This window comes from Gymnoscopelus microlampas, assembly GCF_963454915.1.
Source record: "Gymnoscopelus microlampas genome assembly, chromosome: 3".
Lineage (NCBI taxonomy): Eukaryota > Metazoa > Chordata > Actinopteri > Myctophiformes > Myctophidae > Gymnoscopelus > Gymnoscopelus microlampas.
Genome location: NC_139940.1, coordinates 40,889,239 through 40,916,823, shown reverse-complemented (window position 1 = coordinate 40,916,823; position 27,585 = coordinate 40,889,239). Strand labels below are relative to the sequence as shown.

General features: G+C 41.2%; 1 protein-coding gene across 1 annotated transcript; it reads left to right on the top strand.

Annotated features, from left to right (window-relative positions):
* Window positions 1-545: 545 nt before the first annotated feature.
* Window positions 546-19,862, top strand: ube3d (ubiquitin protein ligase E3D). Its single transcript, XM_084052457.1, has 10 exons — window positions 546-855; window positions 3,274-3,488; window positions 5,659-5,749; window positions 6,541-6,766; window positions 7,534-7,606; window positions 7,765-7,843; window positions 8,102-8,210; window positions 10,273-10,451; window positions 13,725-13,863; window positions 19,279-19,862. Exons 1-10 carry the CDS (start codon window positions 779-781, stop codon window positions 19,297-19,299), a joined length of 1,209 nt encoding a protein of 402 aa, XP_083908583.1. The 5' UTR covers window positions 546-778; the 3' UTR covers window positions 19,300-19,862.
* Window positions 19,863-27,585: the final 7,723 nt, after the last annotated feature.

The following is a 27,585-nucleotide window of genomic DNA, read 5'->3' as shown; positions in this document are numbered from 1 at the left end:
TAGAGCCCACAGCCCGGAAGGACGGCCGCGCTGTGATTGGCCACTTGGTTGAAATTAAAAAATAATTTCAATAACCCCAATTTCATGAGATTTTGTCTATGGGACCCCCAATTTAAATTGGCCACGTTAGGAACAATTTGAAATAATAAATTGACATTGGACTGAATACATAGATAGTTTAGCGCCTGTACCTCTTCATAAACTCACACACCAAGCACTTAATACTTTTAAATTCTATATTCTAAAATCATTCAACTTCACTGTGGTCCGGCGTCCACATTATGATCACATGAAATTTGGCTTGCACTCTATGCTGTTTGATGTTTGATGTGACATCAAAGTCAACCGTCCTTCCAAACCATGGGATGTTTACACTCCGTGACCCAAGCGCCCCCAAAAGAGCAGATTTACAAGCTAACAGCGCATGCTATAGACAGTGATCGCAACGCGTTGTTAGCTTGTAAATCAGTTCCTTTTTTCCGGCACAGCTCCCAGGCTGCATTGCAGATTTGCTGCACGTTCCCTTCAATCGTCCGCCTCCTGTTGCTGCGAATACATTAGGTTCCGACCTCATGAGCCGTCTATATGAATAGGTTTAGATAAATTACTTTACATTTGAGTTGTATTTTAAGTTATTCTATCTGGATGGAATAAATGTATGTGTATCCAAACTATAGCTACCCCGCGTCGTGTTAGTAAACAGTTATTTTGGTGTTGTTTCATTCAGACTACACGTGTCTTCTATTGATGTTCAATCAGTGAAACCTCTTGGACAATCATGTCAGCCAAAGCTACAACAGTTGGCTTTTTCCTAGAGCTTAGGAAACGACTACAAAGCGGTCTTCTCATTGTGGGGTAAGTTCATTAGGTTTTGAAAACTAGTAACGTTATTCTCTTGTATTTTGCCAAGCATTGTATAGCCTAAGCTTAGCCCTGATACATGACTGTCATATAGTATATGACAGTCATGGATGAACTTCAACATAGTGTTTACACTTTCTCCCTGTTTGGTCCGCACATCTACATAAACGTTCAGATTTCAAATATAAAGTGCTTACCGCATGGCCATGGCTGTTACAATTATGTACGGACCCTCAGAAGTACCCGTATCTTCCGTATTGTTCAATAAAAAGCATTTTAAACCGATCGGTGGCCATTTTCTCCGTATTTTCTCTGTATGCTTTCAACTACGCGACCCCATCGGTTGGGAGGTGTATTGCACTCTGATACATAATAACTCTGAGAAAATGGCCATCAATCGGATTAAAATGCTTTTTATTGAACAATACGGAAACTAAGGGTACTTATGAGGGCCCGTACATAATTGTAACATCCATGGCCATAATGTAAGCACTTTATATTTAAAATCTGAACGTTAATGTAGATGTACGGACCAAAAAGGGATAAAGTGCAAACGCTATGTTGAAGGTCATCCATGACGGTCCGTCCTGGATCCATGGCTAGTATTTTGCCAAACATTGTAGGCTAAGCTAAGCTAACAGCAGTTCTGATGGAACTGGAATAAAAAAAGAATACATGAATAAAAAACAGATGAGCGCATTTTTGATATTCATTGCACTTATATTAAAACTAAATCTGGAGTTCTTAATTAGAATATTAGAGTTCTGAGAATTATTATATGAAGACAAAGACAGTCAGTGCATAGAGACCCATCACTGAAAGTGGTGGTAGTAAAGCTGGAGCACCAGCAGGTGGTGGTGTTGCTATTATTTCTTATTTCATCTGATTCTTTTTTTTTTTTTTTTTTAGAGCTGTTTAGTTTTTAATTGTCGAGGAAATAGAATATGACCACTAGATGTTTTTATTGTGCACTACAGTCCCAACATGTCTACCATTTATTGATTTATGAGACAACATTTTAATGTTTCGATATATGAGATTTGGGATATGAGATTTGGGATTTAGAGATGTATGTGTGTGTGTGTGTGTGTGTGTGTGTGTGTGTGTGTGTGTGTGTGTGTGTGTGTGTGTGTGTGTGTGTGTGTGTGTGTGTGTGTGTGTGTGTGTGTGTGTGTGTGTGAGTGATACTTTATTAGACAGAAATGCAAACAGCATACATTTGGGCTAAAAGGATAACACAAAAAAGTCCTGGGGACTTGTTTTCATTGTGGTCCTATGTATTCAATTCATCAACATAGCATAAGAAATAACACCAAAATACAATATCATCAACAAATATAAAACACTATACAGTATGTACAGAGTAGGAAAGAGGGGGGGGGGGTGTCAGTGATGTTGCTAGGTTTTCAATGTAATGGGTCCTGGGATGCAAGGGTGGTCTTTTAGATGGGTCCCAGGGACATTTTATGGGTCCCACAAAAATGCACAGCGTTTAACTCGTGTTTCATCTTATATGGTTATATTCATGTACATGTATCTGAAAGAAAAGTACACAATTCCAAATCCGACAACTAGTACTTGATTTTTTTTTTTACATTAACCACTTGAATCCTAGTATCCCTTTTCTGAGGAGAACTTTAGCCAAAAATAGCAGATCTACAAGCTCACACTTGTGAGCTTGTAGATCTGCTATTTTTGGAGTTATAGGTGTGTAAAGGGAAAAAAGAGCAGCAAAAGTTTATCTGAAACACAATTTTATACAATATAGAGGGGGTCCCTGCTTCATCTCTCTCTCAACTAGGGGGTCCTTGGCCTGAAAACACTGAAGACCCCTGCTCTACAGGGAATTATTTGATATCTGGCTGCACGGAAAGACACAAGAATCACAGCTGCCATTAATTAGTGCTGTTCAGTGTTGATTGCCTAGTGGTCAAATTGGGGTCAACGAGCCATCGTTAACTTGCTTTGAAGTTGAGCTGTAAGTTGCGCAGCACTCTGACTCTCTCCCTCTAGCAGCACTCGCACTGCCCTGAGACAGAGAGAGAATACTTCTCCATACGGCGGTGTTTTACCGATTTTTCTTGTTTTCTGCACTATGCCTTGTAATCCGCGGACGGCTTTGAAATCCACGGATGGCCTTCAAATCCGCGGTAATTTCCGCTAAATTGTAGTGCGTCCCATGGACGCAAGACGGTGCCATGAATGCGTCCTTTTTCAATATGGTGCGTCAGAGACGCAGGACGCAGGCCTATGAGCATCTCTGGGGTGTAGGCAGTGAATGCCATCACCTTTCTATGGGAGAAATGAGTTTACCTCCCCTTTGGCCTCCTGAAAGGTGGATTTTCAGGCCTGTTTTGAAGGAAGCCAAGTGATCCACATTTTGTGTGTGTCTGTGCGTGCCCTGTCTTCCAGGAAAGACGTGGCCGGTGACCCTCCTGAGGTGCGTGTGACAGCGGGAGATTCTTGCCTCCTCGTCCTGTCTCCTAGAGCCTCTGTACGCTTTGAGGTGCCAGCAGGAGTCAGCTATGAGCCGGGGTCCAGCATCCAGACAGCCGGAGGGGAGTCATCCAGGGAGGAGATGCACTTTAGACTGCGCATCAACATCGACCACCAACACACAGATGAAGGTAATATCTTAACCTGATTAAGACCTGAGGAGTCCGATTCTACAAATGCCTTCTACAGTAAATCAGTGGTTCTTTTTCGTACCAAGGACCCCCAAATTAATATGTATTTGGCCGTGGACCCCCATCTGAAAAATGTTTTGTGCCAGGGACCCTCAGAAGAGAAGATTTGTGTTTAAAAAATGAAAAATTATTCAAACACTTTCAAGATTTTTCAAATAAATGTAAAAAATACAAGCTCGCTGCACGGCACGAAGTGATGGGCGGTGAGCTTGTATATCTGCCAATTTTGAGAACCACTGTTCTAAATCCAAAGAGTTTTCTGAAAAACATATGTTGATATATATATGAAGGAGAGAGCGTGAGACACATACTGTATATTGTATGTTAGAGACACACATATAGAATCTAAAATAACACACATGCTTTCCCAGTTTTAATCGAACACATTCACACACATTTATTCTTTGCCATCCTTACAGTCCTTTGTGCTATGAAGTACAAAGTCTATTTGTAACTATTTTGAGATTGCTCTCCCTTCAGGTTTATTGACCCTTTTATGGTCATCTGGGACATTGAATGAGGGCTTCTGTCCTTTGGAGTCTCCTCTTCCCACACATCTGACTCACTGTTTCTCAATACCAAGAATGCAAAGAACAGACTTACATCCTTGGGGAGAAGGTACTCCTGAAGTTAACTTGGGGAGAACATTCTGCTCTAATTAGCTGTGCATGTTTCATTCAAAACAGCAGAACCTCACATCAGTTTTTGTTTTTAATTTTAGTTACATTTTAATTCGTTTTGAGGCGGGTTTTGCTAGTTTAGTTATTTATTTTGACTGTTAATAGGCTTAGTTTAGTTTTTATACATTTTAGTATTGTTTTTGTTTTTTCACTGTAATATAGGGTATTTGTCATACCCGAAAATGTTTGCAAAAATACATCATGATCCAAGGAATCCAGGAGCAAAAATGTATTGTATGGCCCACGGTTCAAGAGTTATAGGCTAAAATTTTAAGTGGGCTGGGCCACCATAAGGAAGATTTGAAAAATGTGGGGTGGAGGTTCTTCCTTGGCCTACTGAAAGTGTGCAGTGCACTGCGTTCATGATTTGTGGCATTTTGTGCAAAACGGCCCCTCCGCAAACCTTTTTATCCAGTCGTAGTAAATCGGAATGGAATCAGAAGAATCTGACAGATGTGTCTTGATCCCGTGACCACAGAGATTATGTACTGATTTGCTGATATGTAGGAGCAGTCTTACATATCAGCTTTTGACAGTTGGAATTGAGTGTGGCCTATTTGGGGAGTTGCGTCATGATCCAAGGAGGGGGGGGGGGGATTGACTGTGTACCTACGGTTCAAGAGTTATAGGCCAAAACGTGGAAGGGCCCTGTTATAGTGTGAGGTTCAGAGTGTGCGTGCAAAGTTTCACGCCGATCGGTTTGACGGTGTCTGAGATTAGCTGTTCACAGACACACGGACAGACGGTCAGCAGCGAAAAACATGGTCTCCGGCCTTCGTCCGGCCGGCCTGGCGAGGACAAAAAAAATTAATATAGATTTCATATCCAAAAATATGTTTTCCCCCACATCTCTGAAAATGAGGCTAGCCTCAAAATGTGACTATTTTCCTGTAGGCTCTCATAAATAAATTGACCACAGATTTTAAACAACTACATTTTCGCCTAAAGATTTTACTACATTCCGTGACACAGTTAACAGTAATATTTAGAAAATTCGTTTTGAGTTTTCTCCTCCCCCATTGCTGCTGGTTGGCTATGGTCAGTGATGACAATTCTCTCTCTTTAATTTATTTTGAGCTCATTGTGAAATACATGTGAAGTACACTCCACTGAGGATGATACAGGAACAATGGTTTACTCATTATTCTGTCCAGTGGAAAGGTCAGAATCTCAACCGGTCCATGCCTTCATCCCTGTGCCTCCAGACTTGTTTTATGTTGTGAAGTTGGTCATTTACAATCGCTCCCACCAACTTTGGCACGGACATCCGGGGGAGTTTTCATTGACAAACCCAATCAAACGGGGATTGATTGCGTGGTTGCTGCCCAAGCTGCCTTCCCTATCCAGTATTTCATCGACTTGGTGCTCTAGTATAAGCTTAACACCCTGTCACTGACTTTGGCTTGTTTATTTGTTTGTGTTTTCCTCAGAGGCTTCAGCGGATGTGATAGAGAGACTGCGGGTGAAGGAGAGTTATTGCTTCTATTGCCAGGGCTGCAAGACCAGACTACTTGAAGACAGGTGAGGCTGAGGTTGATGGGAAACAGGTTTATTTATGACTTCATAAATTAAGCACAACATCTCTGACTGATGTCATGTAGTTGGGATGGTGCTGGGAAACCACTGAGTTCAACTGAGGCAGGAGTTATATTGTGTTGATCAATGATCGTGAATTAAAAGCTTATACTATCCATAAAAAATGACAATTATTTTGTATTGGCCAGTCAGTTTATTATTCTCATGACTGCCATCTTTAGATTGTATTTCTCCCAGAAGCAAGAATATCCATTTTAGTGTTTGATACACAATGGAATTGTGTATACAATTGAAAGCTGATTGGAAAATGTTTATGAGATTGGAGGAAATAGTGTCTCATGGAGTACTTAGGAGATTAAAATTTAAAAGCGTAAGACTTCAGTGCATTACAGTTTGTGAAACAGTCAGAATGTCTATTATTAAGCACAGCACAAGTCAACCTTATGTTAATGTTGTTTGAGGGTTGTTTCTCAGAAACATAAAAGCTGACCATAGGAAACAAAAGCTAAGTAATATTCAGGACAATCATGATATTGCTCTTCCATGAAACAGTTCCAAACTAATAAATGCAATGGTCTCCGTTCTCATTAATTTGGTGAAGTGAGTCAGTCAGCTTCTTTGAACCTGGAGGGGCTTAGATTGTATTGGTGAGATGTACTCGTTACAGCCCAATGAACAAAACTGTACTTTGCCAACATACCCAGAGTATTATAATAGATGGAAGCAAATATTGGCTGTTGCCTTATGAATAACTTGTTATTTAATTCCCTTCTAAGGGTGTTTAAGCGAGTGCTCCCTCTTCCTAATGGCAACTGGAATGCCATTGTAGATGACTGGTGCTGTCACCCAGACCCATTTGCTAACAACAAGAAGTTGCTGCCCCGTCCGGAGGACTGTTTAGTAGGTGACACCTTCATCCTTCTAGCCAGAGACGGTGGCTGTGAAGAGACTCTCACCCAGGAACGAGGCCCTGTCGGCGCAGAAGGCAGCCAGGATCCAAAGGTGAGAGACCCTTTTTTTAATCCTGATTGCATCCTGATCGACCAAAATAGTAAATCTACAAGCTTACAATGTGTCGCATTGTGAGCTTGTACTTGCTTTCAAGTTTCCTGCAGGCGTCAGTGTTTCTTTTTGTTTTAGTCTTTTTCAGAAACAAACAATACAAAAACAAACAACCTAATTCTGCACAATTACCGATCCAGTTATGTTTAAAAGCAATGTTTTTGTTGCTATGATGTCATTTTTGCTCAGGTCAGGGAAATCGGAATTCTGAAATTGTACCCGAATTTCCAAAGATAACAATACATAATAACATACATGCACAAATCTTTATCTCGCATCACATGGTGTCCGTATCTGTGTGTCTGGAAAACAAATGTTTAATAATTAGTGAAAATAGCCGATCTACAAGCTCACAATCCGTCGCGATACGACGCATTGTGAGCTTGTAGATCTGCTATTTTCACTAGTTTGGGTCACAGGGAGACTTAATATTTCTCTTTTGGGTCTCGAACTAAAACGTTTGGGAACCACTGGTCTATGTGGATTGTATTGTCTTCTATCACTCACTCTCTTTGTGCATAATGTTGTTGGTATGACTGAAAAATAGGCAGAATGAGACCAAAATGTGGAAATAGATTTCTTGGCCATCTGTCTATTTCGCTCTCTCTCTCTCTTTGTCTTCTCCTCTGCCTCCTCCCAATCTGTTGTGGATTCATGTTATTTTTTCATGTTTTTATGTTTGTTCTTGGGGTCGTGCCTGTGTTCAGAAGCCATGCCACAGACTAATGCTCGTTTCCTGTAAGAGCTGCTTATCAGTGCTTGGAGAAGCTGTTGCGTCAGGTTAGCTCTTGTACTCACTCACACACACACACACACACAGAGAGAGAGAGTGGTTTGGATTTTTACCTGTCTATTTTTACTCATCTGCACATGGACTTTGAGTAATACATATTAATCAACTACTTTTCGTAATATTTGACCTCTCTTTTAAACATTAGAAACCCTGAAACTGTACATCACAGAGGTAGTGGTGGAGCCTAGTGTTGGAGACTACGAACCTGACATTTCCCTACTCAGGTGAGTTTTATCTAATATTTGGATATGGAAATGTTTTTTTTTCGCATCACATTATCTTGGATGGACTTGTGACAAGAAAAGCCAGGACTATTTTTTACTGTTAGTGCTTCCCTGAGATTTCTTTATGACTGGATGAAGATGAGTGTCCAGGTTGGCATGCCATCTGGTATGAAAACAGAGGAATGTGCAGCTTGTGCATGTGCAGCTTAAATGCGGACAAAAAAATAATAATTTGACCGTTGTCCTCCACTTTCATAGATCTCGTTTTCTGGAACAGACGATAGCAGCCAGGCTGCTGGCGTTGTCCAGTACTTTAAGCTCCTTCCGCTTCTCTATCCAGACACCTGATGAAAAGGCCTTTTTACTGGTAAGAACAAACCAACATGGTAGAGGGCTTTCAATTTCAATGGAAGCCTGCCCTGCAGTGACATGAAGATACAAAGCGACACCTGACGTTTGTAGGTGCTACAAAATCTACAAAGCTCAGAGTTGTTGAGCTGGTTTCAACTGCAGCTACAAAGCTACAAAACGACCAAGTGTTTTTTAACCCATTAAGACCGGGAACGAATCCATGTCATTTTAAGATTTCTTTGGCTATTCAAAAATAGCAGATCTACAAGCTCATAGCGTGGCACCGAGTGCCGCGCTATGAGCTTGTAGATCTGCTATTTTTTAAAACATTTATAACTCAAATCTTTGCCTCTGGGGATTCTTCTACTGTCTTTTTTGAAAAAAATCACACCCTGTGTGAAGGAAGCGGTGCCTTTGCGGCGGGGCGTAACTCATTTCAGTTCCTATTTTGTACTTGGTGGCATGCTGCAAACTGGAATGATGGCTGTTTAAAGGCCAGCCAATGGGCAGACAGAGGGGGCGGGGCTTAAGTAATTACAGTTCGTCCCTATTGGTGGTTTTAGTCCATGTACAAAATTTGTACTCTGTAGCATGCTGCGAACTTGAGTTATGGCTGTTTAAAGGCCAGCCAATGGGAAGACAGAGGGGGCGGGGCTTGAGCAATTGATGCTGGTCCCGTATTGGTGGTCTAAGTCCACATACCAAATTTGGACTTGGTGGCATGCTGCAAACTGGAGTTCTAGCTGTTTAAAATCCCGTGCTCATCCCGTGCTCATACGGGCGGACGTCCCTGGGGGTCCCTGGACCCCTCTTTGATACCGGTGGCACGTGTGGCCAATGAGAGGAGAGATGGCATAGGCAATCTCCAAGTCCGTGTGTGTGTGTGTGTGTGTGTGTGTGTGTGTGTGTGTGTGCGCGTGTGCGTGTGTTTGTATGTGTTGCTTCTTTGCCGTGCTCATCCCGGGCTCATACGGACACACAGACACACAGACACACAGACGGACACACAGACGGACACACAGACACACAGACACACAGACACACAGACACACAGACACACAGATACACAGACACACAGACACACAGACACGGTGTCAAAGCCACGTATAGAGCGGTTGGCACCGCTAAAAACTATGTTGCTATAATATCAGTGGTTCTCAAACTTCTTTCATGTCAAGGACCCTGAAAATTATTTGTATTTGGCCGTGGACCCCCATCTCAAAATATGTTGTTCCAGGGACCCCCAGAAGCAAAGATTTGAGTTAAAAATGTTTGCTTTAAAATAATATATAGATATATAGCAGATATATAATATAATAGCAGATGTACAGGCTCATAGCGCGGCACTCTGTGCCACGCTATGAGTGTATCTGCTTTTGAATAGCTCAATAACTCATTGCCCAAATTATTATGATCTATTTCTGGCCATTATGATTTTTATTTTTTTATTTTTTCAAAGTAAAAAAAAAGTGCTTAGGAAGCGAGATACAGCCTTTTTAAGTTATAAGTTAAACAAGGAGTGGATGGAGCTGCAAATCTTCAGATAATGATATCTTGGGTTCTAAAAAAAAAAAAAAAAATCTATTTTTTTCAAAAACACGTGAAACACCTTAATGGCACGTTGCACCATAGCGGTAAAACACGTGAAACACGTTAATGGCACTCAATGAGTTAAAATGACACAGATGCGTTCCCGGTCTTAATGGGTTAACCATTTCCACTCACCTTCTCACTCACACAATTCCTGCTTGTAATTAAAACGTAATTAAAACAAATTACAATTTTCTTTTTCCTTTTTATATTTTTATCGCTCGTCTGACGTTGTTGATCAACACTTAAACAGCGACGCAGCGACAGATAAAGTATGCTCCGTCGCTTTGCATCTTTATGTCTTTTGTAGCTGCCTGTGAGTGAACGCAGCATAAGAGTAAGTAAATGCTGTATCATTGTGTTTATGTCGGCGAAGGTTTGAATGTAAGAAAAGACTGTATTGACGTGCGTGCCACTGAATGTGACTTTGACCGCTCAGGTGCACACATGACACCTGTCTGTGTTAAATGACTTGTCCGCTTCCTCAGCTCTGGCTGTTGAACAGCGACTCCATCACAGCGTCCATTCCAGAGAGACAGGCTGTCAGCGAGGATGAACCCGTCACCCCGGGCCAACAGCTCGGTCCTCACATTCCATCATGCAGAGCCGCCAGGGCCCAGAAAGTCCTCTACATAGCTTGCTCTGATCAAGACCTCATGCAGAGAGAGTAAGGCCACTTCCTACAGCCCGTCCCACCCCCATCCCCCCTCAATCCATGTCTCTTCCCTGTCCATTAATCTTGTCCTTTCATCTTTCCTTCACAAACCACTAAGCAACCACCTGTCTCTCGGCTCACAGCGAGGAAGGGAACATGAAAGTCTATACTTTGTTTATATAATATGAAACTAAGCATTTCGCCCTACGATTGTGTATTTAAACGTAAGTGTCTGTTATTTCGCAAATTAGCCCACAATCAAAGGCAACTCCAAGTTGTCAGAACAGATTAGATTTAACAGTGTCCGTTCAATGCACTGCAGGATTTGTTCTGAAAGGGGCAAGCCTCTGTGTGCCTGCTGTCATACATTTGTGTGTGTGTCTGTCTGTCTGTCTGTCTATCTGTCTGTCTGTCTGTCTGTCTGTCTGTCTGTGCAGGCATCTCTTCATGCACCCCACCGGCGGAATCTTCCATCCTCATTATTTTCATTGGAATCAGCACTCTGCATCTATTCCACCTCCTCTTTACCCAGATCCAGAAAAACTGAGTAGGGAGAAAGAGAGAGATAAAAGTTTAGTTTTGCCTCTACTGTTCTGTCAAGTCCTCCAGGTGATTGACATAGATGGAAAGGATTGCAATTGCAAACGTGTACTGGATTAAATGAGTACTCGTTAAACACCGAAAATGGATTTGCAGGCATATATTTTTTATATTTTATTATTATTATTATTTCATAGTTTCAAGTTTTGCAGCAGGAGATATGAAGTAAACTTAAGTCATCCATTGTTTCTGACATCACTGCTCTACAGTATGTGGCTCTGGCAGTCCATTGTCTAAAAAGTCATGGCTACTTTCACTTTGCCAGGTGGAAGTAAATCGTCTAAAATACACACGGTTATTTTCACTTGGGTGGAGGAGGAGATGAAGGTAAACGTACAGTGTGCCAGTTGGAAGTTAAAAAGTCTGTGTTTTCCCTCACGTGCTGCCTGGCTTGGTCGAGTGGGGGGAAGCAATATTTTAATTTTAGATTATATCGTTTTTTATTTTATTTTTTAGATGTAGCTGTAATATTTGTCCTACTGTAGAATGCCATCTTGAAAAAAAACTTTTAAAACAACTTTGATTTCCCTTAATTTCCAATGGCAGTTAAAAGAGTTCCTCCTCTATATAAAATTAGGTGGTTTTGTCCATTTTGCTATCTGATTATTATTACCTGTTTTTAAGGACTGATTGTGGATCAGCACTATGGACGAGAACGTCAAACAATGTAGTGTAGTGTAGTACTTCACAAGCTGATCAAGGATAAGAGAAGTGTTACCTTAGCTTTGGTGCATTGGCCATTTTGCTCTTACTTCATACTTTTGTTCGAGCAAAATGGCCATCAGATGACTATGATTATGGTCAGTAACGTACTTCTCCTCCATCCAAGAGAACCAGGCTTACAGATGAATGTCCAGATGAAAGAGGCTGTAATGTGACATTTTCTCTTATGTTCCTCCAGTCGTAACAATCCTGGTTAAGAGTAATACCATACCACTGAATAGCAGATTTTGTAACGTGTGATTTATTACCATAGAACAGCTCAATTTATCCGAGTGACTATATTCCGTTACTAACAATGACAACAAAATAGTTTGTCCTCGATCAAGGTAAAGCTCCATTAAGAAGCAATTTGAAGCAGAGGACAAAGTGCTTGTTCCAGCACACAGGAGGATTTTCTGGACATTGTTACATATTTCGTCAAATCAATCAGGGCTGAGGTTGTTTGCTTGTCGGCTCTTAAACAGTTTTTCACTTCAAAACCATTAATTTTCAGCAAGCGACACGACTCTAATGACAGGAAACGTTATGTCCAGCTGCCATGTCCCCTGTGTAACTTTCCCACACCACCTAATCACTCATCTTTGACCTTTTGCATTCTAATGTGATGCGAAGGGAGCTGGATGCCTTGGATCGTGGCTGTCACAATCGGGGCACACTTGACTGCACCTGCAGACCGTTTGTTGCAGAGGCACTGTTGAGTTTGTCTCCTATAATTAACCGGAGAATCAATGAGCCAGGTTAATCCAGGTTGTAAGTAACCACTGTCATATTATTCAATTACGCCTTGATTGAAAGACGCTATCACCATTTCAGCACCAACACATATGATAACGTTATGTGTCACAGGTATGGAAGTCTGACTGGCCTGTGTTGCTTAACCTGGTATAGAAACGGAATAGAAGCATTTTAGATAAGGTCTTGCCTGTTAAAGAAACCTACTGGACGGCCTGGGCGGCTGGCGTAGCCGTCTGGGCACCGCGTGTCGCGAGTTTGAGTCCCGATCCTGATGACCTTTGCTGCATGTCACCCACCCCCTCTCTCCCCAATTCCTGTCAGTCTACTGTTCATCTATCAATAAAGGCAGAAAAAGCCCCAAAAATATATTTAAAAAAAAAGAAAAAGAAACCCACTGGACTAGTTCCCACAATCCCAAATTACTGTCTATTTTGCCAGCTGGTATGCCAGTTGGTAGGTAATCATGTACTGGGTGACTTTGTCGTATGTTTACCACTGTTGTATGATGTATGCGTTTCCATCGTGTTACCATGTTGCAGTCAGCCATGGTGGGCATAGGCCGTTATCTGTCACTTCCAGAAGGGTGAGTCGTGTGCTCCTCCAAGGAATGGCACACAGATGGCTAAATGTCATCCCCAGAGAAACTGGATCAGCGCCATTCACGCACAGACAGGGCATCGATCTTTCCTCTCTAAATCTCTTTCTTCTCCACGATCCCCTCTTTCCTGTCTTGCTCACACACATACATGCACCGGCTCACACAAGCCGTCCATCCTGTTTTATGCATCTACTGATGGATTAAAAGAACATAATTAAAATGGTATTTATTGTTTCTGCCTTGAATTTATATGCCTCTTCTATGCAAATTTATATGCCTCTTCTATGCGTCAACTGAGCACTATTGGCTGTTTCATACTCTTGTAATGCTGTAAATAAGTCTTGGGCTTGTACTGTACACTCCATATACAATAGTATCTTAACTTACATACTGTACCAGATTGGCTGTGCTACTTTAGATTTTAAATTGGTTGTAATAGTTTTTTCTTATGTGATAATTGATTTTTGTAAGATGCTTTTTTAGTATTTTTGTGTGTGATACACTGAGATTGTAACGTTTTCTATTGTTGTTATTGTCTTGGACCCCAGGAAGACTAGCTGTCATTTGGGCGGAAGCTCAGGGGGATGCGTAAAATTAACAAATAAACTTGTGCGTGTGTGCGTTTTCAGAATTTTAACCAGTTGGGAAGTCAGTGCCATTGGCCATCCTCTGGTCCTGCCACTGAAGACATGTGAAGAGCTACAACAATTGATGGATGACAGCAACTCTTCTCTTCCGACATCATTGCGTCGCATGAAGGAGTTCAAGGTGAGACAACCAATGGATAAAGTATGTAATGTTATCTGAAAATGCCTACTAGATAAGTTTAATCTGTCTTGAGTTTTGGAAAGTTCCTATTGGCTCCACAGCAGGGACCCTGGGTGGTTAGAGCTCATTATTGTTGTACATGTTTTCCCTAACTCTCCAGTGGTTCAGTGTTATTATTCCTCCTCAATGAATTACACGATTCAGAGCCTCCTGCGCATATAGTCTTGATTACTGGCATATTTTCAGGTCCCCCTCCACCTCCACCTTTTCTGCAATCGGTAATTGCCATAACAAAAATGAAAAAAAAAAAATTAAACTTAGCCAGAGCTACCATACAACGGTTTTGACTAGAAAAATAAACAGTGTTAACTCTGCTGACAACTCTATTCCTCCAGCTATTTTCCTGACGGTTACAAAGTAATTACCACCACATTATCTGCTACTTGCTGTGCAGAAAGTTAAGGAAGTGACTTCTGGCACTTTCTTCTCTTCCAAGTGACATTAAAGCTGTGCAGTAAGCAATTTCTTTTTTTCTCACAGCAGCTGTCAGGTGGTGCTCCAATTATTTGGTCTGTTGAACTAGCTTATGGACGGACTGTGGCTCTCATTAGAGAGCATTTGAGCGGGCCAGAGACTTGGACATTAGGAGCAGTTATTATTTTTACACGTAACCATTAATAGAAGCTGATCTAACCGTTAATGGAAGCTGATCTATCCAATCTAAGTTACATAATTGGAATCTATAACCCTTTTAAAGCGAGTAAAGGTTTTCGGATGGAAGACTTGTATAAGAATGTCATTCTGTTGTTGTTGTGTGATTTTGAAGGTATTGCGCACGGCGCGCTGCAGGCCAATGCTTAAAATGCTTACTAGTGTTTCCTTTCACCTACTGTACCACAAGCCTCTAGGATGGTAAACTAATTAAATTCCACAGGCCCTGTCTCACTGCAGACCGATACACTCCCGACTGCCGCCTCGCTCCTCTGATATCAAAACCCTGTGGCTAGAACCCATGAGCAAGTCCTTATATTGGGGATTGTATTGCCTTCAATGTTCTGGGTAGCCACACGACAATGGGAGAAGCTATTACGATGTACTGAAATGGAAGACGGTTTTGGTGTCTGTCTGGACAACGACATTGGTGAAATGAGTGTGATAAATTGACCCACTCAAACACTTCCTACTTCCTCAAGAGTAGCCTGGTCTGCTGCAGACAAGAGGAGGACATGGGGTAATGTGATCACAGAGCCATCTCCAGTTACCGGAGATGGTCTTGGAGAGTCTGGGTTTTCCTCCGCTGGTCAAATCACTTCCAACACGCTGGGCATGGAGGAGACATTAAACAGGATAGCAGTGCGGGAGGCTGATATGGATCTGAAGCACTGGGTCTATGATATGAGAGAAGGGGAGAGAGATAAGGAGACAAAGTGGCAATGAAGTCAAGTGTGTTTGTCTCTCACCAGGGAAACAAAGTGTGTGTTGCACGCACATACATGGGTGTGTATGAGAGTGGGGTATAATGTGATGGTGTGTGCATGTCTTTGCTTGAGTCCCTCTTAACTAGATGAAAGCCTGCAGCCTAAACCAGCCTGTTATTACACTGTATATGGAATGTGCTGTCTTGCACACCGGGAGCGTTTATTTCTTGCGATTAATTCACATTCATTTAAACTGCTGTTTGTGTTATGAGTGCATTGCACACTGAGCGCGACTATAACGAGGCGATGAAAAGAGACGTCCTTATGTTTCGAAACAGGGTACATTTTTCAGCTCAAATAAATCATCAACCTGTACGTATAGAGGCATCACCAAAATAAATGTTTGCATTGCTTTTTTGTATCGTTTATTTGCGTCGCCCCCTGGTGTGTAATAACCTTTAGTCCGGTCGTTTATGGTCTGCCCTCCGTCCTTAATGGGAGGGCAGGGTAATGGGGTGTAAAGTAGTCCCAACTCAGAAGTGTCACTCTTGCAGTTGCAACAGAGGGAAGACTGTACCCTCCACCCCACCCCCACCCTCATTAATCTCCCCCACCCACAGAAAAGCCATGAAAGTAGATAGACGTGGCCCGAAATAGACCCGACAGCTAAAACTGAGGACGAATTTGATCGATACATTCCTTCAGTCCACAAGACGTCACACTTGGAGCCGCTGCACATCGTTGAAACAAATTACTCCTCCCCCCAGGAAACACGTCTGGATTCATTAGACGTGGCCCAACGGATGCACAGGGACGGAAATGCATTGCAAGCGTTGGTGGTGTGACACGGGGGGACGTATCAGTGTTTACATCGACATTGATGGGAAGAAGACTTGAGGATCACAATTCCCATGTCAGTTCCGCACCGACTCCTTACATTACTGGTGTATTTCTTGCACATTGACTTAACTCTCAAAGTGTAAAATTAAAAATCGAATTAAATTAGCACTTAGGATTCCACGATGTAACTGACCCAAATAAAATTGCTGCGATATGGTAAGGCTAGGCAGTGCTACCTGTATGTTGTTGTTGGTCATACTGTAGGTGCACAAACCTTCAACAAACAAACATCAATCATGGTTCAGGTCAATAGCACTCAATGACTGCAGGATTTAATGACATGCTTGAGTCATCCCATGGAATCACAAACCCAGAAGCAATTGGATTTAATAGTGGGCCCTCTTTTCCCTTCGGTGTTAACGTAATGCTCTCTCACACCCAGGATGATCTGAAGATTGGAGGATTGGGCCCAGACTCCACATCATTATGTGGGTGAATGGTCATGTTCACTTTGCTGGGACAATCTCCTTGGCCTTCTGAAATCTTCCACTACCTCCGTAATGACTCAGAAATTCTGTTTGACTTGTTTTCCTCACAGAGCAGCTTTTCAGTTACTATTCTGTGCAGCTGGGTTGAGTTTAGAATCTCTTCCACGTTTCTGTGCTCACACGTTATGCCTTTTTTTCCTCACTTAATGTCAATCTCTCTCTTTCTCTCTCCCTCCCTCCCTCTCTGCCTAGTTCTCGTTCTCGCTCTCTCACTCTTCAAGTCAGGAAATATTCCCCTGCCACGTTGCCAAGTTTTGAGTGCTGTGATAACAGAATGCCTGGCTGTGAGCATCAAAGAATGACTGTTTGTGGGAAAGGTCTATAGAGCCTCTGGCTCCTCATACCCATCTCCTGATATTGTATCAGTACTTTTTTTTTGCGAGATAAGCCCTTGTTTTGTATATTCCCTCTATGACTAAAGGGTTATCATTTTATATAGATGGGGAGCGACTAGGAGCGGACAGAATCATATCCCCATGACGTTGCAGACTAGTTGGCATTTCACTGTGCCCATAAGCTGAACAGAACTTATTCCTTCTGATGTTGTGCCTTCCTTGTTCTTTGTAGGTCTTTTGCAGAGTTTCACCTCTTGGTTGCTGTTTATCATTTGTATGAATTACTGTTGATGCACCGGAGCGTAGAGCAGACATTGGCATGGAGGCAGAGTAGACGGGGCCTTGAGTGTGGCAAATGCCCTCATCCATCATACCAATATAGAGCTCTCACAGGAGCACACCCAGCACTGTGTTATGACCCTGCAGCAGGCAAACACCCAGGAATAGCAGATGAGAGAGAATGAGAGTGAAGTGGGAGTTAATTTGAGGGATGTTTTTGTGCGTGTGTGTTGTGTTTATGTGAATTCATTTTGTTATCAAGTTGATTAAATGACTGCCATCTGTGTCTTTTTGTTTGAAGATGGTAATAGCTGTTAATGTGCTGCTTTATTTAGCCAACAGACGTCTCAGCTTTTAGACACACAACAAAACAAAACTACAAAGGTGTGCTCAGTGGAGCTCTGTAAGGTTTATGTGATCAGTGATAACTGACTAATTGCCACCGTAGAAACAGTGGCAACGTAACCTTTGAAATACCAGAACTTACGGGTGCATTTTGGTGTAAATCAGTCATAGGGTTTAACTGATCAGCGCCTCTCTATCTCCCTCTCTCTCTCTGGCAAACTGTCGATAGTGCTACATTACATTTGTGTATGTTGTTGATTGATTGATTGAATACTTCATTAGTCAGAAATGTAAATGGCACATTGTACAGTAAGACATTAAAGGGATAGTTAACCCCCAAATTGACTTTTTTTCTATCGATTACACACCCCATGGAGATTTTTTTTGTTTTTGTCGCATTCCTAGGCCAACAATTTGATGACCAGCGGACCGGTAGGCAGCGGTTCCGGTAGGAGATACAAAGGAGACTCTTTATGTCTCCTACCGGAACCACTGCCGGTCATCAAATTATTGGCTTAGGAATGCGTCAAAACAGAATTATATCCATGAATTCAAGTCTCCATGGGGTGACTAGTCGATAGAAAAAAAGTCATTTTGGGCGTGAACTATCCCTTTAAGGCTAAAAGAATAACACAAAACAGACCTGGGGACTTTCCATTGTGGTATTCAATTCATCAACATAGCATAAAAAATTAACACAATAATACCCGTCATCAACAAATGCAAACACTATATATGTACAAAGGAGATGGGAAATTACATTTACCTCCCCTTGTGGTCTCCTTTTTCAGGCCAGATTTGAAAGAAACCAGTATTTCACATCTTTTAATGGATGGTGTCAGGGCATTCCACATTTTGGTGGCAGAGATGTCTCTCACTCGCTCTCTCTCTCGCCAAATTCCAATACTCTACTCGCGTTCTCCACTTGCGCCTTAGTCCCGCCTCCGAGCGAGGAAGTCAGGATGATATGCAAGTCCATAGGAATTGAACAGTTTGGACTGATAGCCACATTCCTACACTCAAATGCCTGCTCGCTTCCTCTGTCCTCCAGCTGTCATGTTGTATTTTTGGACGCTGTATTTCTCTAAAATGCGCTTAGCAATTTAGTTTTTTAACATGCATTCTTCCACACCCATGCACAACAAACGGCATTATTGTGTAAATAAAGATCAAACCATTATTTAATTTGTTGCTTCAGTAGCTTTGATCACTGTTACTCAGATATTTGTAAATGCACTTTATGCCAACACCATAGTTGGCATTTCAGTTGTAATTGGCTTGAAGTAGATGTGCCTGATTGGCTGGTTCCACTCCATAGCCTTTCGGACAACACATGTATCCCGTAGCCTGGGCTGGAGGGAGACGGTGGTCTGAGATTATGAATTCAGTAGTTGTCATTGACAGGTTTGAAAGATAAAGAGAATATTTGGGAATTTTCTTTGCCTAGTGGCAGCGTGCACATGAAATATGATGCTGATTGGTGTAATACTTTGTGAGTTTAGCTGCAGACACACGACACGCAGGTGAAAACAATTATCTTCGCCTGGCAGAGATAAGTAAACAACACTTTTGCATTAATCTCGTTGCTAGATATCCACAAGTGTGCATGTCGATTTCAACAACCTCCCCTTTTCTGTCTGTTCTCCACAGGTGGCGTACTTGAGGCTGTGAGAGTTCAGAGATCAGCAGATCCATCCTACACTCCCAGTCCCTCCACAGAGGAGATGTGTAAGGGGAAAGCTGGCTTCTGATTACGTAATGTGTGCGTGTGCATGTGTGTTTGTTAGGGATGCATGGATATATCAGCCTTACTTCGATATCGGCTAATATTCGCCTTGTTGACTGCCATCGACCTATCTGCAAATAAGATGACATTGACCAATATTTTGCTGTAGTTGTATAGCAGACTAAAAAGTCTTTTGACAGTTATTTTTCACAAAAATATTTTTCATGTGAAAGGTGGTTATATTACGGTAATGTTGTTTCATAAATGTATATGATTGAATTTGTGCTCATTCAAAGAGTGTGATGAAGGGCCTTTTTATTATGAAGATTTGTTTTTTCCCTGGGGAAAAGGGAGAATAAATAACGACAAAAACAAAATAAACTAAGTAATGGATCAGCATTGGCTATTGTCCAAATTGTTATTTTAAGTATCGTATTGGCCCAGAATTTCACAATCGGTGCATGTCTACCGTGTGTGCATTTCAACTAATAAAGAGCAAGTGCATTTATGTTCTTGTTCAGCCTGGTTGGTTTTCTGAAGATGTTCGATTGAACAAACATGACCGCATGTTGCACCCAACAATAATCCACATGATAGTATTGTTGATACAGTAGATGCAGCTAAGTCTTGTCTATTCTCTCTGCACCAAATTAGATGAGATCATGCTTTATTTGTTTTTCTTTCTTCTGCTCTGTTTGCCTGTTAGGGTATAATTTGTTCTTCAGCACTTCGGTTCAACCTTTGTCGTTGAAAATGTGCTATAGAAATAAAGTTTGATTTATTTGATCCAATTACAAATGAAGTCTCATTAAAAGGCCAGAACATTTATATGTGTTCTAACATTATGTAAATTAACATCTGTTTGCAAAAAACAGATTAAACCTTACTTCAAGTGTCTTCCCACTTTTCTCCTTTCTTGGTTTGGTTGATACTGTATGTGGGGAAGACACTGTCTGCTGTGATGATTGCTGAATGATTAGCGAGGCACTCCGTGTCCCCAAGGTATAGCATTGTGACCCTCACATCAATGTAGTTACAGCATATGGATACAGAGATGGGTGGTTGTCCCCCTATGGGTTTGTTTATGAATCTATTACCATTTATTTAAGAATGGGAACATACAGGACTCTTAACGGAGTAGTTCACCCAAACAAAATACTTATTTTCTATCAGTTACACAGCCCATGAAGCCTTAAATTCATGAGATGAGATTTTTTTTGTTTTTGTCAGGGTTAGGGTTAGCTAAGCCAATAATTTGATGACCGGCGGAGACTCCCATTGACCGATGCCTTTAAAGGTGTTGTGAAAGCAGAGCTTTAATTTCAGACATCATTACTGATGACCTTTTATTTAAAAGCACAACAAATATACCATGAGAGTGGTGAGTAAGGGATTGGTTCAAACGGACTTGTTGTCTCCGCCAGGCCGAAGGCATGGTGGAGAGTATGTTTTCGTTTGATTTCCTTTGGTTCCACCAAGCTAACATTGGTCAAGCTTCACGTGCCACGTGACAATATGTTGAAAGGGTGTGCTTTGATTGGCTAGCGAGACGCATGACGAAATACATACCTATAAATAGGTGAGTCACTTCGAAACATTGCATTGCATGTTTCGAAGTGACATCAGTGCCATCAGCCAAGCTAACATTTAGTCAGGAGATATTAGCAGAAAAAGTTCCAATCTTGGAATAAATTCCTTACCAAAAATCCTCACCAATGTGGGTCTAAGGAGCACATTTTCTAGTAGATAGTACTGGGTTTGTCTTGGAAATATGAACGGTAGGTATGTAATGAATATACACAGCCTGAAGCTAATTAACTTTATCAAGAGGTTAAAAAAGCAGTTGTTTCATACGGCCCACAGAGCTTGAGGAGCCAAACTTCATGACATTCACATGGAGCAGTACGGTCTCATTTGTTTGTTTACCTGCTTGCGCCAGTGGGATTGTATGTTTTCACCCCATTACATTTGCTCGTTTGTCAAAATAACTCCTGAAGGAGATGATTAACTTTTGGGCCGAAAGGTCAACGCTACAATCAAAGCCAAGGTCAAAATTGAGACTGGATGGGTGGATTGTCATGGAAGTTGATAGTTGAAAATATTAGTAGGCTGCAGGATGTAGATTAATGTTTTAATCGAAAATGTCATAGGTCAAAATTACATTATCGATCATATCTGGTGGAAATTGCATATGTTTACAATTGCATACTGTAGCGTTGGCAGAATTATGCTCTACTGAGTGCAATCTTTCTCATTTATATTGATCTGCAGCTCAGTGTAGAGCTGAGTCCTTACTTCTGGCAAGGCATTCCATCTTCTTGGATGGACGAGCAAAACGGTATAATAGTGCATTACTGTATGTCCACTTGTACATGCTTTTAGACGGTGGTGGTGGGGATCCAATTTTCTTTTCTACTGCTGCGGGCATGCCTGGATCTGCCGAATACTGAAGTGACAATTACCTTTTATAAAATACAAAGAAGCATTGTGCCCACCGAGGCGGCAAAGCAGAGTGAATTGGCTAATTAAATTCATACAGGATTGAACCGTCAAGGCATCTCCATTTCTTCTCTGCCCTCTTACCACAAGTGCAAATTAAGCAGTGGTGGAAAGTACATTACTCAAGTACTGTACTTAAGTACACTTTTCAGGAATTTTCACTTTACTGGAGTGTTTCCAACTCCAGTAAAGAGGCAAATATTGTACTTTTACTCCACTACAAGTATTTGGAAACTTGTCACTAGTTACTTTGTAGCTTTCGATTATCATTACAAAACATACATTAACCACTTCAGCCCTATGTATACTTAGGCTATGTGAAAATAGCTAATCTACAAGCTCACAACGCGTTGTGAGCTTGTAGATCGGCTATTTTCAAAGCATTTTTATACATTTGGAAACTTGTGAAATGGGACATTCTGCATAATGACTTATTTTACTTTCAGTACTTAAGTAGATTTTAATGCGAATACTTTTGTACTTTTACTCAAGTACATTTTTAATACCGGACCTTTATTTGTAACTGAGTATTTCTACATTGTGGTATTGGTACTTTTACTTAAGTACAAAATGAGTACTTCTTCCACCACTGAAATGAAGTACTGTAAGCCCTGAATAACTGGAAGGAGGTGCTCTGATATTTTGGAGACACTGACAGAGACACCACTACCCAAAAGCCTTGGAAGTGTTACTACAGTAACTCCTCTTGGTCTTTTCTGCTTGATGATGGGAACTGGAGGTGTCACATTAGATGTTTTTGGCCAGTACAGCATGTTTTTGTTGATACTGTGCTCATTAGCCGTTTTAGCTAGTTGGATCAATAAACAAATGTAACAAAGGCCTATTCCACATAGTACTTGGCCTTAGTAATGAGTCAGGCATTGTTGCCGGACAATTTCAGCTTGACATGGTTTGCTCTCCCTTACCTTTTATGATATGTGCTGCTGTAGTACATAGCAGCCAACAGGAATGGTGTTAGCCTTAATTTAACCCAAAACCTGAAGCCGATTCTACAAATGTCTTCTAAATCCCAACAGTATTCTGAAAAACATGTTTCTATATAATTTGTTCCAGGCACCCCCAGAAGCAAAGATTTGAGTAAAAAATGTTCGCTTTAAAAGAATATACACATTCAAAGATTTGCACACAATTTTTCTAAAATAGCAGATCTACAAGCTCGTAGCGTGGCACTCGGTGCTGCGCTATGAGCTTGTATATCTGCTATTTTTTTATAGCCAAAGTGTAAAATAATGCTTTTTAGCTCAAATCAAAAAATTACACAGATGTATCCAGGTCTTAATGGATTAATGGTAGGGTATAGGGTATATTCTTTATTAAAATAAGGGTTAAATAGCTCTATACTGTATTCTGTCACTGACAATGTAATGTAATCATTGCTAGAGTGTTTTCTTGGTAGCATCTCTCCATCGCTTTAATAAACAGAAAATGCATTTTCATGTCGAGATACCAATTTTATACAGGATAAACAAGTGAAATTGGAAGTGATGACACAAAGAAGTGAGCAGACAAGATAGAAACTGGAACACTACAAAAGTGAAACTGATGAATGGGTACTCTCTCCTGATTGGATGAAATTGGCAGCTCACCTGAAAATGTATTTTGTGTGCAGCAGGGAGCAGAACAGGGAGGGATAGTGTGTGTTCCTCTTCATGCGTTATGTCCTGGTGAAAACTGTCAGGTGAAAAGAAACAGCTGAAGACTCCATGTGTTTGGAGGGGATGTGGTGTTGTCTACAGCATTTGTTCTCAAAGTGGGGTCCGGGGACCCCCAGGGGTCCTTGGGGGGGGGGGGTTCCAGGGGGTCCCCAGCAAAATGTGTTAATATAGCATCACAATCATTTTAACCACTTTAACCTTTTATACTTTGGCTATTCAAAAATAGCAGATATACAAGCTTGTAGATCTGCTATTTTTGAAAAATCGTGAAACTTTGTGCAAATCTTTGAATATATATTTTTATAGCGAACATTTGTAACTCAAATCTTTGCTTCTGGGGGTCCCTGGAATAAAATATTTTGAGATGGGGGGGGGGGGTCGCGGCCAAATACATATCATTTTGGGGGCCCTTTATGTCTCCAGCACTGTTTCCCAAAAGTGGGCATGTTTGGGTCGTGGACCAATCTTTATGGGTTGCGAGTCAATATCCCCCTTTTTTTTGTTTCCTACATTAAAACATTTTATATTTCAAAAGATTAAATTTTTTTTAAACAAAAGTCACAACTTTTCATCAATTAAAAACAGTTCCAGTATTTCATAAATAAAATCGAATAATTTCCATAAATATTTTTTTAAAAAGCATTTAAGAAGTAGTGAAAATAGCCGATCCAGAAGCTTGCAACGCACCGCACGCTTGTAGATCTGCTATTTTCACTATTTTGGGCAAACATCTAGTTTCTCTTTTGGGTCTTGAGCTAAAATGTTTGGGAACCACTGGTCTACAGCACCACTGGTTCTGAACATCGTGTCCACCAGAACAGGGCTCCAAAATGGACCCTCGCGGGTCTGTAATTCTGAGAGTTAAATGAACACTGTGGATTTTACTGTGTAGATTGGAGTCCCATACATAAAACCATTTTATCAAATGGGGGTCAGCCTAATGCATATTAAAAACTTGGGGTCTTTGGTATGTAAAAAGCTGGTCACACGAACCCTCCCCAAGATCAACAAGGATACAGTTTGACCGTGACTTTGATTGATTGATTGAATATTTTATTAGCCAGAAATGTTAAAATCACAAGTACAGTTAAAACACGTTGTCTAAAAGGTCCGTTCAAAAAAGTCCTTGCAGTCTTGTTTCCATTGAGGTCCATGTAGTCCTTGTTCCTTGTTTAGTCCCTTGTTGACAGGGACTAAACATGGTGGAACTGGCAACTGCTAAAACTGGGGAGAAAATGAAAAACAACAAAACAGTTGGTAAAAATAACATTGATTTTCCAGGTCCTTGCCTGCACTAATGGGTCTGATATTATTTTCATATTTAGCGACACAGTGATGTGTGAGATTACACATGGCCATTTTGGAATGTGAGAGGTCATTTGAGGGAGCTTAAGCCATATAAAGCTGGGCCTGATCTTTTGGGAGTAAATGAGGCATAAGATTGAGTTTCCCATTTTAGCCACTCGGGCCTAATGAGTGATCTGTGCCAAAGATTCTTCAAGTCATTCCACCAAAGTAGCAATCCTGGAATCTTTGCGGTTTCTCATCAGAGTTCACTATCTAATGAGATTGTAAAGACTTGTGGTCTCCGTCTTTTCCCACATTAAGAACGACCCCCCCCCCCACTCCAACCCTTCCACCCAACTAATCTCTTAGTCTTCTCCAACACCCCATGCATTTGACAATATTTCCCCTCTTTAATTCACAACAGCCCTCGTGCACATTTTTATTTTTTCATGTAGGATGGCGGGGGAAGACTTAAGAATAATTAATAAGATTAATTAATAAGTCCTGTGTTCTGAGTCATTCAATCACATTCAAGGCAGGCGTGCGGACAGAAGCGGCCCTGAGCCCTGTGAGGATCAGTGGTGGAAGTAAAAGTATCAAATCTGCAATGTAGAAATACTCTTACCCAAGTACATTTTGATTACCCAGACTTTTACCTGTCCACAAATCTTTTAGGTACAAAAGTATTGGCATTAAATATACTTAAATACCAAAAGTATAAATGTATAAAAACTCTTTTGAAAATAGCAGAAATAATTGTAGTGGAGTAAAAGTACAACATTTGCCTTTGAGATGTAGTGGACTAGAGGTAAAAGGACTGCAAATTGGAACTGCTCCAGTAAAGCAAAAATACCTCAAAATTGTAAGTAGAGTACTTAAGTAAATGTACTTAGTTACTTTACACCACTGGTGAGGACGAAGCTGAGCGGGTGTCCACGTCAAGCAGTGCTAATGCCGTGCTCACGACTCCGCACTGTCCAAGTTGCATACTAATAGGGTGAGAAAGGAGTGTCAGAATCTGTTTAGAAATTGCACATAGTACTCGAGTACAAAGGACCCCAATGGAGACAAGCCATAGGCTTTCTTGGGTTTAAAATCCCTTAGCAGACCTTGTATTGAACTGTACTTTCCTGTGATGCTAATAAAGAATCAATCAATCAATCAATCAATCAATCAATCAATCAATCAATGATAATGAGTGGACATGGTCTCTATCTAGAAATGTTGATTTGAAGCTCATTCTTGGATCCTGAAACAATGTATACCTGGTTTACAGAAATGGTTGATTGATTGAATACTTTATTAGTCAAAAATTAAAGCTGCATGTTGTACAGTCAGACATTAAGGCTAAAAGGATAACACAAAAAAGTCCTGGGACCTGTTTCCATTGTGGTCCTATGACACAATAATACATGTCATCAACAAATACAAAACACTATATGTACAAAGGAGAAAAAGGAAAAACAGTGGCAGTGAATGACACCTCCTTTCTATGGGAAATTGCATTTATCTCCCCTTGTGGTCTCCTGATAGATGACGTTTCAGTTGTGGGAGTCACTCACTTTGGAGAAGTAGTTAGTCAGGTATGAGAGTATTGAGTGCACTGGCCCTTTGACTATCGTAAATATCAATCACATTTTTATTTGCTTAACCCTGTCTTCTACCCTGAGCCATCCCAGACTAGCAAAGTGTGTTGGAATTAGGTGGGTCATGGGCTTTAGGCTGTGAATCTCTCAAGACAGATTCTGCTAACAGCAGAATCTGCCTTAAACATGTAGTGATGTTGTTAGTAGGAATAAACACAGAAGCACCGGGGAGGAAGTGGGCTAAAAAAGGGGAGGAGCGCGTTACACACAAAGAAGGAGGTGGTGACCTCAGAGGCAAAAACAAAGGGGGGGATTTTTTTACCGAATGGGTTCCCAGATTGCAGGAATGTAAAATGTCAACCCTTTTGTCTGCCATTAAAACTCACATGAAAAGATTGGATGACGCTTAACATGAGTTAAAAATTTAAACAAACATGATTGGATGACTGTGGACACATGGCTCATTAATTATTCATTAATTATGTCTAAAATAGAATTCTGTGAAGCTCAAGATCCACTTGGGAACGCTTGACATACTGTATGTATGACTCCAAATTTGGGTATACGTTTTCAGCCCATTCCGACCACCATTGACATAAAAATGTAAGTTAAATTATGTAAAAAATATTTAAAGATTTTTTGGAGGCACCTACTTGGCCTAAGTGTGCACATGAAATTTGGGGCTGAACATTCCAGTGGTTTATCCCCAGACAAACACACAGACAGACAGACAGACAGACAGACTGATACAATGGGCACACACAGACACTGACTCTCTTATAAATGGGTAGCCTCCTGCAGAACCCCACGTTATAAACAAAATAGTGCACACCCCTTCCCCCCTTCCCCCAGTGTTTCCTAGTCTAGTGTACTACCAGGGCTATGGTGCATGTCAGTGGATCCCCCCAAGGGTTCATTAGTTTGCCCATTGGTCTCTGTGATCTTCAGTGACAATCTTTGAGCAAATGATGATGCCATGCCTGTAATCAAGAACTGGCATACCTTCAACCAGCCCCAGGGTATGATGGACAGCTCAGCTGCACTAGTAGGCACGAGGCATTCTCCAGAAACCAATTCAGGAATTCATAATGTATGAGACAAACGTAGTGACACCCCAGAAAACTGCTTACTCTTCACCAGCTTGTACTTTGTGTGACATTGTTATTGCACATGCTGCGATCAC

What these genes read in the sequence shown, in the direction of transcription:
- ube3d (XM_084052457.1), top strand. Translation starts at nt 779, where the DNA reads ATGTCAGCCAAAGCTACAACAGTTGGCTTTTTCCTAGAGCTTAGGAAA. An exon ending in AGCGGTCTTCTCATTGTGGG is followed by an intron (nt 856 to 3,273) that starts GTAAGTTCATTA and finishes CCTGTCTTCCAG; the next exon opens with GAAAGACGTGGCCGGTGACC. An exon ending in AAGGCAGCCAGGATCCAAAG is followed by an intron (nt 6,767 to 7,533) that starts GTGAGAGACCCT and finishes GCCTGTGTTCAG; the next exon opens with AAGCCATGCCACAGACTAAT.